Source organism: Mya arenaria, chromosome 6 (genome assembly GCF_026914265.1).
Source record: "Mya arenaria isolate MELC-2E11 chromosome 6, ASM2691426v1".
In the NCBI taxonomy this organism is placed as follows: Eukaryota; Metazoa; Mollusca; class Bivalvia; order Myida; family Myidae; genus Mya; species Mya arenaria.
This window is the reverse complement of record NC_069127.1, coordinates 48,120,687-48,137,734: the sequence shown is the minus strand read 5'-3', so window position 1 is coordinate 48,137,734 and position 17,048 is coordinate 48,120,687. Positions and strand designations below refer to the sequence as shown.

The 17,048-nt window shown below is 36.9% G+C and overlaps 1 protein-coding gene across 1 annotated transcript; it reads right to left on the bottom strand.

Annotated features, from left to right (window-relative positions):
• Window positions 1-296: 296 nt before the first annotated feature.
• Window positions 297-16,325, bottom strand: LOC128238654 (hexokinase type 2-like). Its single transcript, XM_052954781.1, has 12 exons — window positions 16,176-16,325; window positions 15,373-15,541; window positions 14,747-14,886; window positions 11,850-11,925; window positions 11,272-11,411; window positions 10,814-10,925; window positions 9,207-9,295; window positions 8,122-8,234; window positions 5,588-5,743; window positions 3,193-3,332; window positions 2,187-2,320; window positions 297-482 (listed from the first exon to the last, which is right to left on the bottom strand). The coding sequence occupies exons 1-12, from the start codon at window positions 16,236-16,238 to the stop codon at window positions 396-398; spliced, it is 1,419 nt and encodes a 472-aa protein (XP_052810741.1). The 5' UTR covers window positions 16,239-16,325; the 3' UTR covers window positions 297-395.
• Window positions 16,326-17,048: the final 723 nt, after the last annotated feature.

Genomic DNA, 17,048 nt, shown 5'->3' with positions numbered 1-17,048 from the left:
AATGAGTTTGTGATTCATTAAATGTGCGTTCAAAATCTAGATGTGTGATATGGCGATGATAGCGACATATTGCTTCGGCTGAGTTTCTTAGATCGTTCTCAAGACAAATTGAAAAAAGTGTAAACACGTCGTTCGAACAGGTGGATAAATGTACTGACTGTCATATCTTGTTGATGTTGTTGATGTTGTAAATGATAACACTGTTCAACGAGGGAGAAGGCCACGCCCAGATAACGCGTCCTTAACAATCAATAACCTTAATATATGTATTGACCATTTATTTGTTTCGAAGTCGGTCTGTTTTCAACTTTATTTCGTTTTCATGTTATATACACAAGAAAATGTCGACAACAAAAGTACGTTTACTGACAGAGCATTCTGAAGCCCAGTTCATTTTAAGGACGTTTTGCCGATTTTGCTTCTATAGCAGCCACTAGAGCACCTCCCTGGCCGCTTCCATCCTTAACCAGTCTCAGTGTCGTCTGCAACAAAAATATTACCACTGAGTTTTATCCGTGTGTCTATACCACGTGATAAATTACGTCATATATGCTACGTCGGAAGGCAATATTTTGCTTAAAATAAAGACTTAAATCAAAGATAACTTTTTGCTCACTACACTATTTAAAATAAAAAAGGGCCAGTCTTTGCCGCTTAAAGAGCTCCACCTTTGTTTTATAACCGGAGTTTGATAAGGTGATTAGTTTCATCAAACACTTCGACAAACCTGTTTCCAAAACAAAATTTTGAAAGTGCTCCGTCAGTCGGCCGTATCGTGAAAAGGTTTGTCGAAGTGTTATAAGAAACTAAACTCTCAATCAAAATTTGGTAAAAGACCGAAGGCGGGGCTCCGTAAGCGGCATAGACTGCGCTATTTTTAATTTAAAATGGTAAATAAAATGAAAAGTTATCATTGTTTTAAGTCTTCGATCGAAGCAAACTATAGCCTTCCGACGTAGCATTTATGACGCAATTCATCACGTGGTATACACACACTGTTTATTAAACTTGATATAATATTCACTGACAATTTTTGTCAGCTTTAAATATCACTTTATATGATTTAATTCGTAAAATGGTGATTACTAAATATATGTTGGTCATTCACAGGGGAACACTAACTGAAACCGAACTGTGTTTGCCGAAATCGTTGTATCATTTTAACAAAACAGCTTTGGCAGACCCACAAATGAATCGTAAATTAACAAGATACTTGAATTTAGCTTTTGTTACCTTCGCCATCTGGTCAGAACAATTCGGCGATCATTTGTATATTGTTTTTAGTCTCAGTTATACAGTTGACCAATGACATGCGTAGATATCTTAAAAAGGCTCACTCAAGTTTTTGTAAAATGCACTTTTTGTGTAGTACGAAATTAATTTTGGCTAATCATTAGGAGTGTTAAAACTAACACACAGACGGCTGAAACCCTTTAACAAATGTGACGTCACGTGATTTTTTGCCCGAAACCACTTTTTGGGCGAAAATGAGATATGAGTAATTTCTGACAGTCCTATTCTTTAGGATAAAAGTACTGAAGAGAAAATTCAAAAATTCCTATTTTTAACGAAATTATGACAAAAACTAGAAGGGCACTTGTTTAACAAACAGCTGGAAATTCGGTGAAGTTCAAGAATTTATTGAAACATTTGTATTCACAGATGCAATAAAAATATGCATTACTACAATATACACAATTCCCACATCATAAAGACAACAACATATTTTCAAAACCATTCCCAATTATTATTATCACAAATGTTGAAATATACTGAAATATCGTCTATGAAGTCTAGGACTGTGAATATGTTAGTTACGTGATGCAACAAAAGGCTTAAATTTTAATAATCCTTATGTTTGTATGAGTCCGTTTGGCGTCAGGTTTTTGTCAGTTTTCTTATTTTTCCTTGACTGTACAGAAGTGGATTCGCACCCCACTTAAAACCAAAACAATTTTTTACACTTTAAGTGCATGCTTTTCTGGTATCAAAGAGTAAAATAGTTATAATTTAAGTGTTTTCAGGTGCATTATCTGAAAAATAATTGGTGACAAAACATGAGCGTGCCCCTTTAACCAATCGATTCACTTAATTACTTTCAACAAAATTTGAAATAGAGCCAACCATTTTGTACAAGGCTAAACAATACATTTTCATTTCAGTTCTTCGAAAATTCCAGACATTACCTTTGTTTGAGGTCTCCATTTAGCTATAAAGGACGCCATGTTGTTGTGGTATTTCGGGTGGTGCTCGTACAATGATCCGTCCACTGCTATCGTCACTTCCGGTAGATCAATGTGGTTCAGTAGAACCACCATGGCTGATTATAGAGATTAACGTTCTACTGGTTTATGATAGGTAGAAATATAAGAAATATATAGAAATCAAATTAAATATAGATACTGGTCTACATACATACATTAGTCAAAACAATCAAACCTAAAAATATATCATTTAAAACTAAAAGCAGACATTAATTAAGAAATATTACACACCACTTCGGGCCATATGGCATTATAAGGACCGGCCAGTCAGCCCCCGAAAGTGTATATGGACCGAGGAGTTAGCCGAGGTCCATTCACCTTCGGGGGCTGACTGGCCGGTCCTTATAATGCCATATGGCCCGAAGTGGTGTGTAAATATTTCTTATATTATACCGAACATTTCATATTACCATTCAATATTTTTAAAGCGCTTTAAATGTGTTTTATTGAAGAAAGCTAATAATGTTTACTTGCGACAAATTTTCGCCGTTGTGAAAATATCAAGCCGCACTTACAAGTTGTATGACGTCAGCGGTCCATATTACATTTTTGGCGAGGTCCGGACCGGCCAAAAATATGGACCGCTGACCTCATAAAACAGGATGTTTATCAAAATACAGTGATATACGGGCCGATCGACTTTATATATACAAAGAAGGGACACATTTATGTAAGGTATAATATATCACTATAACGTCTGTTAGTATACAAACATCGTCAAAATACATTACAAATAAGAAATTCAAAGAAATGAATTGCTCTGTTCGACAATAAATGTTAAAAAAAATATTTTCACAATTGTGCACAGCATGTGCTATAATCTTTGTCTTGGCACTATTGTCACAATTTTTATATGTTTTATTTGTGAAAATCGTGGTGTAATAATTTACAAAACACACACACTTTGTAAAGCTCTCAAGCCACATACCTGTGGCCACAATGTAGGCTCCCCTGGTTGACATGAGCTCACATACCTCCCGTACCAGCAATATATCGTCCTCACTCGGGGAACTCACCCCGAACTCCTCCAGGAACGCCTGCAGGGTTGGACTATCCCCATCAGTGACCCTGTGAAACATAGCTACGTTATTCCTTGTCGGTTGTACAGCAAATACTTTTTATGCCTCGAAACAAAGGCATAGTAAATAAATTATGTTCGTCCAGTGACGTGATAAAAATGGTATCTCAACAATACACAAATACTATATGAAGACTGTTTGAATGCGAAAATAAATATGATAAATGTTTCATTATTTTAATTGACGTATTCATACGACTGCCATTGTCTGCATACGGTTATAAGTTAAATACATATCTTGTCTTCTAAAAGTACGGGAAATAGACTAGTCCGAACCCGGTATCTGATGTGCATCTGGTGACAGGATAATATGACCAAGACGTTACCACATTTCACTCAAAAGAAGGGGAGGGTGGCTATGGGAAGAAATATTTCACAGCCCTGGATTGCAAAACCATGGCACTCGCTGAATTGATTTGATTATTTACACAGTTGACATTAAAACTATAATTTGACTCCATTTACACCTACTTAATTTTAAACCATACATCACCAGTGTGTGTATGTGTGTGTGTTTACCACGTGATAAATTGCGTCATAAATGCTACCACGGAAGTTTTTATTTTGCTGCGAATAAAGACTTTCAACAAAGATAACTTTGCTATTTCTTCACCACTTTCGATGAAACATAGTGCAGTCCTCTCCGCTTATTGAGCCTCGCCTTCGGTCTTTTACCAGAGTTGATTGAGAGGTTAGATTTTTTAAAACACTTCGACCAACCTCTTTACGAAACCGCTGCCTGATGGAGTACGGTCAAAACCGTATTTTGGAAACAAGGTTTGTTGACTGTTTGAAGAAACTAATCACCTAATCAAACTCCGGTAATAAAACGAAGGCGGGGCTTTTTAAGTGGCATAGACTGCCCTTTGATTCATTTAACACGGTGAAGAAAATGAAAAGTTATCTTTCTTTAAGGTCTTCATTTGAAGCAAGATGTTGACTTCCGACGTACCATTTATGACGTAATTTATCACGCGGTAAACACACACTGAACGCTATGATACTTGTTGAGGAGCTTAAACCAGCCAGTGCCTAAATCGCGACCATCCCTTAAAGAGCGCTTCCGAACGCTTACGTCAATATTTATATAATAATAACAGACATCATTCTTGGAAACACAATTTGACGAAGAAATTACAAAGGTCAGCACAGAAAGATGTGATGATCCTGTCAAGCACGGATGCAAATAGCTCAAAGTAACAGGCTGGTGAATGTAGTTTCCAGCTATTTCAGCCATCTGTTTGAAGATGACAGACATATGCCATAAAAGTAGTTGCTTGGAGTAAACTGGGAAATGGGAGCGGCAGTGAAACCGTTATACCATTCACGCACGTGTTTTATTGATTCAAACTATGGAACACCATACCCACAACTGCACTATTACCACTGCGATACAGTACAGAGCGTGAAGGAGCAATTGTACAACTGTGCGTGTGTGCGTGCTTTCGTACGTACGTGAGCGCGCGCGTGTGCGAGCGCGCATGCGTTAGTATGTAGAAAAATGAATGTGTTTAAAATCTTGACTCAAACATTTTTTTCACGTAAAAATTGCATCTTACAAAAAGACTGTTTTTACTTTGTTTATGCATAACATCGAAATTCAAAAAACAAAATCTACACGATGGGCGTTTTTGTTGGTAATAAACTTGTTATAGTTTACATTGGTTTCATACTGGTTACACGAACCGTGTATTTGTTGTGACAGTCTTATAAAACCAGCTCACTTTGGAAAAAAATATGTGTGTTGAAACACCATTTAGTTAAAACAGGCATACGACCAACGCGGTACCATTGTTTTGATAAAATTTAGAAATGATGTAGAAGCTCCGTCGTGCTGTTGAAGCTGTATTCAAAACTTGCATTTGTTACTTCAAGCAAACCTTTTGAAACAGGTTTCCAGAGCGCTAGAAACCAAAACTGAAACTAGTTTTGTATCAACAAAAACGCCCGATAATAGCCTTCTATTAAGTCGGACGGCAAGTGACCCATTCGCCTATAGATGTACTATTATTCTGGGTTTTAAACAAAGGTGGTTTACGAGCCCGTAAAATAATGATTAACATATGAATACATTTGTGTGATATAATGACAATGACGGAACTAGGCTTTTATACTTTACATCTACTAAGCGTTCGTTTGATCAGTAATATTCAACAATTGTCATTTTCGAAACAATCACCTTAGCAATTTTGAACGACAATCGTTAACATAGTTGTATGAAAGGTCCATCAACATATTACCTAACCTTTCAATATCAGTCACATGGGACGTAGTCAACGCCCATCGCTCGCTCAGTTTATCGCATGGAGTTTCCGCAAACACTAGACCATCAGCTGCCAGTCGCACCAGCGCCAGTCGCACCAGCTCGCCCAGATAATGACCGCTGTAGTGTTTCTCAAACCTAGATGTAGTTACCATTAAATGGCATTGGTTATATTTAAACACAAATCTACGCCTACAGAACATACTATAACACAGTATTCTATTTCTTAGCAGACTGCACTTTACACAAACACAATTACATAAACCAAAAGAAACTCAACTATAATTCTAAGTGAAAGTATCGCCCTTTTCACTGAGATTTTTTTGCACTTGAATGAAACAATCACAAAAATGCATTCATTATAGACCTGTTAAATACTACCTTAAAAATCAACAAGGGTTACCTGCTCGTTAATGTCAACCTACCAATGAAGTTTCATATGGGTCACCTGCTGCTCAATGTCAAACTACCACTGAAGTTTCATAGGGGTCACCTGCCCGTCAATGTCAACCTACCACTGAAGTTTCATAGGGGTCACCTACCCGTCAATGTCAACCTACCACTGAAGTTTCATAGGGGTCACCTGCCCGTCAATGTCAACCTACCACTGAAGTTTCATAGGGGTCACCTACCCGTCAATGTCAACCTACCACTGAAGTTTCATAGGGGTCACCTGCTGGTCAATGTCAACCTACCACTGAAGTTTCATAGGGGTCACCTACCCGTCAATGTCAACCTACCACTGAAGTTTCATAGGGGGTCACCTGCTGGTCAATGTCAACCTACCACTAAAGTTTCATAGGGGTCACCTACCCGTCAATGTCAACCTACCACTGAAGTTTCATAGGGGTCACCTGCTGGTCAATGTCAACCTACCACTGAAGTTTCATAGGGGTCACCTACCCGTCAATGTCAACCTACCACTGAAGTTTCATAGGGGTCACCTACTCGTCAATGTTAACCTACCACTGAAGTTTCATAGGGGTCACCTGCCCGTCAATGTCAACCTACCACTGAAGTTTCATACGGGTCACCTACCCGTCAATGTTAACCTACCACTGAAGTTTCATAGGGGTCACCTGCCCGTCAATGTCAACCTACCACTGAAGTTTCATAGGGGTCACCTGCCCGTCAATGTCAACCTACCACTGAAGTTTCATAGGGGTCACCTACTCGTCAATGTCAACCTACCACTGAAGTTTCATAGGGGTCACCTGCTGGTCAATGTCAACCTACCACTGAAGTTTCATAGGGGTCACCTACCCGTCAATGTCAACCTACCACTGAAGTTTCATAGGGGTCACCTGCCCGTCAATGTCAACCTACCACTGAAGTTTCATAGGGGTCACCTGCCCGTCAATGTCAACCTACCACTGAAGTTTCATACGGGTCACCTGCCCGTCAATGTTAACCTACCACTGAAGTTTCATAGGGGTCACCTGCCCGTCAATGTCAACCTACCACTGAGGTTTCATAGGGGTCACCTGCCCGTCAATGTCAACCTACCACTGAAGTTTCATAGGGGTCACCTGCCCGTCAATGTTAACCTACCACTGAAGTTTCATAGGGGTCACCTGCTCGTCAATGTTAACCTACCACTGAAGTTTCATAGGGGTCACCTGCTCGTCAATGTTAACCTACCACTGAAGTTTCATAGGGGTCACCTGCTCGTCAATGTTAACCTACCACTGAAGTTTCATAGGGGTCACCTGCCCGTCAATGTTAACCTACCACTGAAGTTTCATAGGGGTCACCTGCCCGTCAATGTCAACCTACCACTGAAGTTTCATAGGGGTCACCTGCTCGTCAATGTCAACCTACCACTGAAGTTTCATAGGGGTCACCTGCTCGTCAATGTTAACCTACCACTGAAGTTTCATAGGGGTCACCTGCCCGTCAATGTTAACCTACCACTGAAGTTTCATAGGGGTCACCTGCTCGTCAATGTCAACCTACCACTGAAGTTTCATAGGGGTCACCTACCCGTCAATGTCAACCTACCACTGAAGTTTCATAGGGGTCACCTGCCCGTCAATGTCAACCTACCACTGAAGTTTCATAGGGGTCACCTACTCGTCAATGTCAACCTACCAATGAAGTTTCATAGGGGTCACCTGCCCGTCAATGTTAACCTACCACTGAAGTTTCATAGGGGTCAACTGCCCGTCAATGTTAACCTACCACCGAAGTGTCATAGGGGTCACCTGCTCGTCAATGTCAAACTACCAGCACTTTTTTTCGCTTCTCGTTAAACGGGAATATATTCTCTTTGTGTCGCTTTCGAAATATACTAAAGTGTTTTACTGGGAAAAAAAGATACAAAAAGTTGAAAAGAACAATATCTTTTGTGTCCACATTGAAAAGAGAACTGAATAAACGTGCTTTGTTTGGGTATAAATGCGTCAAATTAAGACGGCGTTTTAAGACGACGTCATTTTCTTACAGTTGTGATCAACAACAACGGGGTGAGGAGGGGGGAGGGGGCATTTAAAGGACTAATTAATAGCAAGTCATACGTGTATGATCCTGGGTGGTTTGAATGTCGGTCCAGTTCTCTGTCAAACTCGGTCTTCATAAAGTCCAGGCATCCATTGTCACCCAGGGCCCCGAACTCGCAGTTGATGACCACCTAGTGATAACAGCAAATGAAGGATCATCCTGTATGTGAAGTCCTGTATACCACAAATGTTGGTCGATAATGGCATACCTATTTTATTTTGTCAATGTGTGCAGTAGTAGTACGACTAATTAATACAGGCAAACTGTATTGAAAAATTAAAACAGTTATTTATTTCGAACTAAAACAGATTATAAAACTGTAGGTATCAGTGTCACCTGTTTAACCCCTATTCAAACTCTATTACATTCAGAATGATAAAAGAGACTGGAAGCGTGTAGTGTAGTTTTAACTTGCTTACATAACTGAGAACAGGACGAACTACTATATATGATATCCGAGGCGATGTCTCTTTTGATTTTGGCTGGTTTAAGAGATAAATCTTTGATATATTACATCATATTTCATTGTTTCAATTGCTGAAAATATAAAGCTTTAAAATGTCGAACCCTACCTTTCGTTCAAATTAAACATCATTTCTAAGTAAATGTGACTCATTTCACACACTTCTCTGATAAATGCCATTTATTTTCATATTTTGTCAATGATTTTTCAGCTTAAAAAGAACACTTTAAAAAACAATAACCGGTATTATGGACATTTGAAAACGACGAACCAGTAAACCGATTGCAAAAAGTTGGGCACAGTCTCCTTGTATCATGTTGGTTATATCACAGTCTCCCGTTTTACTATTTACCTGAAGGAATTGTCACTTCGACCTTTTCATCGAATCGAAGCATCAAAATTTCGGTCAGGATACTTTCAAACAATGCTACATATTCGTTTTAATATATTGAATTATTATTTCGCACAACTATCCAACAACCCTAAAAAACGGACAACATTAAACCCCCTTTATAGTCGATAGTTGGTCGAGGGATTGTGTCGATTTCGGTCATGAGTGATGGTGATCAACACCCAATATGTTCACGAATGCCACGGCATACTGTTTTGTTTGAAAACACAACTAAAACGAGTACTCACTTTGTCTGACGGGTCGTTGTCTTTATAGCACGTGTCCCATTTCTCTATATTCCGGATGTACTCGACAAAAGCTGCGTTCGAGCCCGTGCCTTGAACAATACGTTAAAACGGAATGTTTTTAGAGTAAAAAGTTTTTTTGTGACGATTTACTAGGAGTTAAAGCCAAACTCAGAAACAAAATGTATATGGGGAGTTAGGAAGAACAACATTGTCAACCACACGTTCTACTAATGTGATAAGATATTGGCTGAAGATTGACATGTAGAATATTCAATATGTTAAAATAGTATGTAAGAAAAGGTATAGTGATTTAGATGATTACCCTAATTCTAGATCGTGGTCTTACTAAGTAAGACATATACTACAGTAATTAGGGTTTAACCGTGTTTGAATTTCAATTTATATTGTCAGCGATGCTTGTGTTTTTATTCAAAATTGGTTGACGGCGTTAAATGATCCACTATCTAGAGTGAGTATAACTTGACGGCGTTAAATGATCCACTATCTAGAGTGAGTATAACTTGACGGCGTTAAATGATCCACTATCTAGAGTGAGTATAACTTGACGGCGTTAAATGATCCACTACCTAGAGTGAATATAACTTGACGGCGTTAAATGATCCACTATCTAGAGTGAATATAACTAAGTATAGAACTGCATTCGCTAGGCATAGAATGTCGGTGCATAGACTAGAGAAAGAAAAAGCTGGGAGGTGGCACACACCAGTTGCAATTCCACAGAGTGATAGAAAATGTATTGCGTGTAATACATTACAGGTTGTATTTCAATTCGTTCTAGAATGTCCATTGTATGAAGATTTAAGAAAGAAATATCTTAAGAAATACTATTATACAGGACCAAATGTACCCGAATTTATTAAATTAATGAAATCACAAACTGTTAATATTAACAGAAATCTTGCAGTATGCATGTATATTGCTATGCAAATAAGGGAAACATATAACTGTATTATGGGTAAACCGACTCAATTAAAGGAATATTCACGCTATGTATATAATAACCTATGTCTTTTTTCCATATGATTGTGATATTTACATATAAACATGTAAAAGTATGTTGTAGTCGTACCTTGATCACAATGTTATTATGTTTGTCGTTGTTAAAACGCTGCACACTCATGGGCATTTTGCCTCGATTTGTTTTGTTAATAAACTCTAAACTCTATCTTATATGTCTACGTAGACAAAGTGTCCACGGATGGGACATTGTCATTCTTACAGCGGTATAACTGTCACAGAATGTAAGCAAGGCAATAAATAATATATTTATATTTTATATTTTAACGCATATACCACTTTACCAAGACATTACATACTGGTTCTGTTCATAATGAAAACCTGTGTCTACGGATTGGACAGAGCGAAGGAACGTTCTGGGTGAGTGCTTGCAAAGAGCAACTGCAGCATATACATGAACTAAACTTCTTTGTCTTTCTTCATGAAGAGATATAAAGCCTCATATGCATTCAAGTAAAGGATATAAGATCGATGAATTAAGGTATTTAAGTTAGCACTGAATGAAAAATGTAAAGAATAACAGTTTAGTAGGTTCAGTCATTTTGGCATAACTATATATGATGTCGTACCCAATATGAGGCCGATTTTACACTCATGGTCTAGCAGATTTCCAGCGAGTAACGTCCCAGTTGTGTCGCTAATTCTGGCCACAACATTTACACGCACAGGAAATGTGTCCCTCTGAAATATTTGAATAAAAGAACCATTTTTCTTCAAATTCAAAGATTTCCTGATTTCACTTGCGCGGTCAATTGTATAAAGCTTGGATAAGTTGTCAACAGGTTCTTTAGGCTAGTTTGCACATTTAAATGATTTCATTGGTTAAAATTATTTTTAGGTAAATATTGGCCATTCAATTAACATTTTGGCTGTCGTTAAGCAAACCGAAGACTTGACTAGTTTATACAAGTGGCTGTTGATGAACAATATATACATTGCATGATATTATCAGTTTAAAACTCGATAACCATTTTGCATGGTATGAATTAAAAATAAAATCGATATTTATCAATGGAAACAATCTAACCCCGAGTCGATCTATTGCCTCCTCCAACAGAGATACCGAATCTAGCCCCACCCCGTCAGTGCATTTGATGCTCTTTGTCCATGTAGATATCGTACTCCGCTTCAGACTTACTTGGCGGGAAGGGAAGGAAAACGTGAAACCTGCAAACATTCTCAACTATTGCATCTGCATGAATGCACGACAAAACACATAGAAATATGGAAACCAGATTCGGTATCGACATTTACATGAAGGAAGGCATGACTTAAAGGTAAAATGTCTAAAGCTTTTAATTTGAATTATTTGCTCATATCCTATAAGAATCGGGGGGGGGGGGGGGGGTACAGCTAAGGGAGCGGGGCGTAAACAGTGCTGCACGTATCAATACTGCCAATTAACAGTTAAACGTACTCGTAACCGAGACTGCTGAATTCATGCAATGGTTCAAGGAGTATAAGTTGTACAGTGGACATGAGAAATCAAAAAAGGTTTTAAAGTCATCAAAATAGGAAGTAACAACAACTTCACTATGCAATAAATCTCAAAAAATAGTTTTCACAGTGAATAAATAAACATCAAGCAATTATAAAAGTGAATACCTAGCGGCACCTCTTGGTAGGGAAATATTTCTTCTGATAGAAAGGACCTCAGACTAACAGCGATATAATCGAACAGCTGAAAATAGAGAAGACCAAGAGGTTCGGACCGAGATGTGGGGATTATGTGACCAAGTGGTATAGTTTTAAACTATGTCGACATTATGTGATCAAGTGGTATAGTTTTAAACTAAGTCGACATAATGTGATCAAGTGGTATAGTTTTAAACTATGCAAACATTATGTGATCTAGTGATATAGTAATAAACTCTGTCGGTATAATGTGTTCTAGTGATATAGTAATAAACTCTGTCGGTATAATGTGATCTAGTGATATAGTAATAAACTCTGTCGGTATAATGTGATCTAGTGATATAGTAATAAACTCTGTCGGTATAATGTGATCTAGTGATATAGTAATAAACTCTGTCGGTATAATGTGATCTAGTGATATAGTTTTAAACTATGTGGGGAATATGTGATCTAGTGGTATAGTTTTAAGCTATGTGGGGAATATGTGATCTAGTGATATAGTTTTAAACTATGTGGGGAATATGTGATCTAGTGATATAGTTTTAAACTATGTGGGGAATATGTGATCTAGTGGTATAGTTTTAAGCTATGTGGGGAATATGTGATTAAGTGATTTATTTTTAAACAATGTCGGCATTATGTGATCTAGTGGTATAGTTTTAGATCATGTGGGGAATATGTGGTCAAGTGGTTTAGTTTTAAATCATGTGGGGAATATGTGATCTAGTGATATAGTTTTAAATCATGTGGGGAATATGTGATCTAGTGGAATAGTTTTAAGCTATGTGGGGAATATGTGATTAAGTGATTCATTTTTAAACAATGTCGGCATTATGTGATCTAGTGGTATAGTTTTAGATCATGTGGGGAATATGTGGTCAAGTGGTTTAGTTTTAAATCATGTGGGGAATATGTGGCCAAGTGGTTTAGTTTTAAATCATGTGGGGAGTATGTGGTCAAGTGGTTTAGTTTTAAATCATGTGGGGAATATGTGGTCAAGTGGTTTAGTTTTAAATCATGTGGGGAATATGTGGTCAAGTGGTTTAGTTTTAAATCATGTGGGGAATATGTGATCAAGTGGTATAGTTTTAAACTATGTGGGGAATATGTGATCAAGTGGTATAGTTTTAGACTATGTGGGGAATATGTGATCAAGTGGTATAGTTTTAAACTATGTGGGGAATATGTGATCAAGTGGTATAGTTTTAGACTATGTGGGGAATATGTGATCAAGTGGTATAGTTTTAAACTATGTGGGGAATATGTGATCAAGTGGTATAGTTTTAGACTATGTTGGGAATATGTGATCAAGTGGTATAGTTTTAAACTATGTGGGGAATATGTGATCAAGTGGTATAGTTTTAGACTATGTGGGGAATATGTTATCTAGTGGTATAGTTTTAAACTATGTGGGGAATATGTGATCAAGTGGTATAGTTATAAACTATGTGGGGAATATGTGATCAAGTGATATAGTTTTAGACTATGTGGGGAATATGATATCTAGTGGTATAGTTTTAAACTATGTGGGGAATATGTTATCTAGTGGTATAGTTTTAGACTATGTGGGGAATATGTGATCAAGTGGTATAGTTTTAGACTATGTGGGGAATATGTTATCTAGTGGTATAGTTTTAAACTATGTGGGGAATATGTGATCTAGTGGTATAGTTTTAGACTATGTGGGGAATATGTTATCTAGTGGTATAGTTTTAAACTATGTGGGGAATATGTTATCTAGTGATATAGTTTTAAACTATGTGGGGAATATGTTATCTAGTGGTATAGTTTTAAACTATGTGGGGAATATGTGATCAAGTGGTATAGTTTTAAACTATGTGGGGAATATGTGTTCAAGTGGTATAGTTTTAGACTATGTGGGGGATATGTGATCAAGTGGTATAGTTTTAAACTATTGGGGAATATGTGATCAAGTGGAATAGTTTTTAACTCTGTCGGGAATATGATATCTAGTGGTATAGTTTTAAGCTATGTGGGGAATTTGTGATCAAGTGGTATAGTTTTAAACTATTGGATAATATGTTATCTAGTGGTATAGTTTTAGACTATGTGGGGAATATGTGATCAAGTGGTATAGTTTTAGACTATGTGGGGAATATGTTATCTAGTGGTATAGTTTTAGACTATGTGGGGAATATGTGATCAAGTGGTATAGTTCTAAACTATGTGGGGAATACGTGATCAAGTGGTATAGTTTTAGACTATGTGGGGAATATGTTATCTAGTGGTATAGTTTTAAACTATGTGGGGAATATGTGATCAAGTGGTATAGTTTTAGACTATGTGGGGAATATGTGATCAAGTGGTATAGTTTTAAACTATGTGGGGAATATGTGATCAAGTGGTATAGTTTTAGACTATGTGGGGAATATGATATCTAGTGGTATAGTTTTAAACTATGTGGGGAATATGTGATCAAGTGGTATAGTTTTAAACTATTGGATAATATGTTATCTAGTGGTATAGTTTTAATCTATGTGGGGAATATGTTATCAAGTGGTATAGTTGTATTGTTACCCGAAACTTTTTTCTTGATGCGCTTTAGGAATGTAGCACATTATGTTCACAAGTGAGTGCGGGTAAATTTCTTGTGTATAGTTTTAATCTATGTGGGGAATATGTTATCAAGTGGTTTAGTTGTATTGTTACTCGAAACTTTTTTCTTGATGCGCTTTAGGAATGTAGCACATTATGTTCACAAGTGAGTGCGGGTAAATTCTTCACATAAAACGTCAATATGAAGCAAATACGCATAACAACAATTTGTAAAACTCATATCAAACATACAATATATTAAATATGTAAATGGTTTCGATAGATTATATCCAACTTAATTTGGGCTTAACCTCGGAGCTGGACCCAACGAGCAGTTTCTTCTCCAGGTTGTAGTATTTGGTCTGGGTGTTGGCCTTGCCGTCCTTCATGTCCACCCGGACCACCCGGAAATTGGTGCCGCCCAGGTCCATTCCTAGATATGTCCCGCATTCTAATAGAAAACACATATAAACCAACATCAATATGAACCGCCTTTTAATATCACTTACATGTAAAACATCAATGTAAATGAATCGGCAACTAACTTACCGCTCATTCATAAAACACACATAATTTTTATAAAACAGCAACAGAATACTTTGCCAGACAATCGCTGTCAACAACTAACAATGAATTCTTCGAAAAAACGGTGTCGCAAGAACCCTTTATTCGACGATAAACGATGATTAGAATAAAGATAAAAAAATGCTTATAGTACGAAATAAAAATGAGAACATATACATATATGCATGAAATCAAAACACACAGAAGCTTCGCTCATAGATCCGGTGTAAATGAGTTAACACTATCTAATCATTGTATTCAGTCCATGGATTAGGGATATTGACATTATTTTCCATTTTCATGCTTTAGTAAGCTTAAAAATAATCTAAGAATACATAAAAGATCTGTTATTTAAACTATAATTATCATAGACCTGTGCCATCAAACAGTCCCCTCACAAACGTATTTTCCCAGAACAGATCTGTTTGACTGCGTTTGTTTTCGTCTGTACTGTTCGCCAGTTGTATTTGCTCTTCGAATGTTTGAATCATACGTAGAATCTTTGCATCATCAAAAACGATCTGTGAAAGAGCCTTTACAACCTAAAATGTGGGAAATTATGTCTTTATTTGATACTATATGCAGGGGGTCAAAATGGTGTGTATACAGAAATCTAGGGGGAAAACATCCACATTCCTTACAGTTTACTATAACACAAAAATTTGAGTTATAACTAAAGAAGACGTATGACAACAATTCAAAGTGATGATTTAGTACGGCATTCTGTTTTTCTCGGATAATCGAATAGGCACCATACGGCCTACACGACCTATAGAGAGCTACGCCCCTGGTGGCAGTTTCAATAAAGATCTTAGTGGACTTTAGTCGTAATTTTTAATGATCTTAGTGATATAGTTCCGTTCTTTTGCTACTGAACATAAGCCAACATTGAAAAAGAACGTGGAGTTGAGGAAATAAAAAAAATCAATTTATTGACATTTGTGAGGTTTGTACAGATGTAAGTTAATTGAAGTTACTAACAATTATGCTGTTTATATTTAAACTTCATTTACGGATTTAATGTTGCTACAAAGTTTTATGACACATTTAATACATATATGTAAATGATACTCTTTAGAATATCGAGATAATATTTTATGTAGTAAAATTTAATTATTAAATTTTGCAAACTTTAATGGGTTATTACATATTTAAGTCAATGAATCAGAACTTTACCTTTTCTCGTTTATCATCGTTGCTTAGTGCTTTAATTCGCTTTCTATTTTCGAGAAGTTCCATTGTTAACGGAGATGTTTAAGACTCACAGGTTCTGCTTTAAATTCCTATGTCGTTGGAATACATTTTAACCTTGTGTACATTGCCGGATGCTCGCATGATAACAGGGGGTTTCCCATTATCTTTCAGGTTATACTATACTAATTGTTTAGCATGCAAAAATACAAATTTCAGGCTGGTATAAGAGCCATTTCGAGCGTTTCACGTATATGATAACTATACAATGTTGAAGTTAAGCACCGTTATTTTTCTTTAAGAATCCCTTTGCACTAGGCCGGATATTCATGACTGGACTTAATTCAAAGTAAACCACTGTAAAATTATTTCCATTCCTCATAATTCGATACGGAATTCAAGGTTATTTTTTATGTTATAATATTAACAAAGGGGACATATTTCTGAAAGTTGTGATGTTATGTAGTAAATCTATTAACATTTTGGTAATGTTATTTGGTCAGATATTTTGCTGCCCTTATGTTGCTTTTGAATTGTAGCGACTAAGTTTTGTGAAAAAACAAATATAAGTAAGGTGTGACATGATTACACGTGATTCATAGAGATTGGCGTAAACACCCTAGAGACGAACTGTGCGCTGTCTGCCGCTATAATTAACACGGAAAATAATCCGCGACGGATGAACTTCTGCCCGCCACTAATAGTGTTAGAATGTCAATGAACCTTTGTACCATAATCATAACATAAAAGAATGATTACTTCCGAATTATCTATTTATTTTGCCCTATCCGCTTATACTTATAAATAGCAAATTAATTTTACAAAAAAACTACATCGACAAATTTTAGTTATCATTAT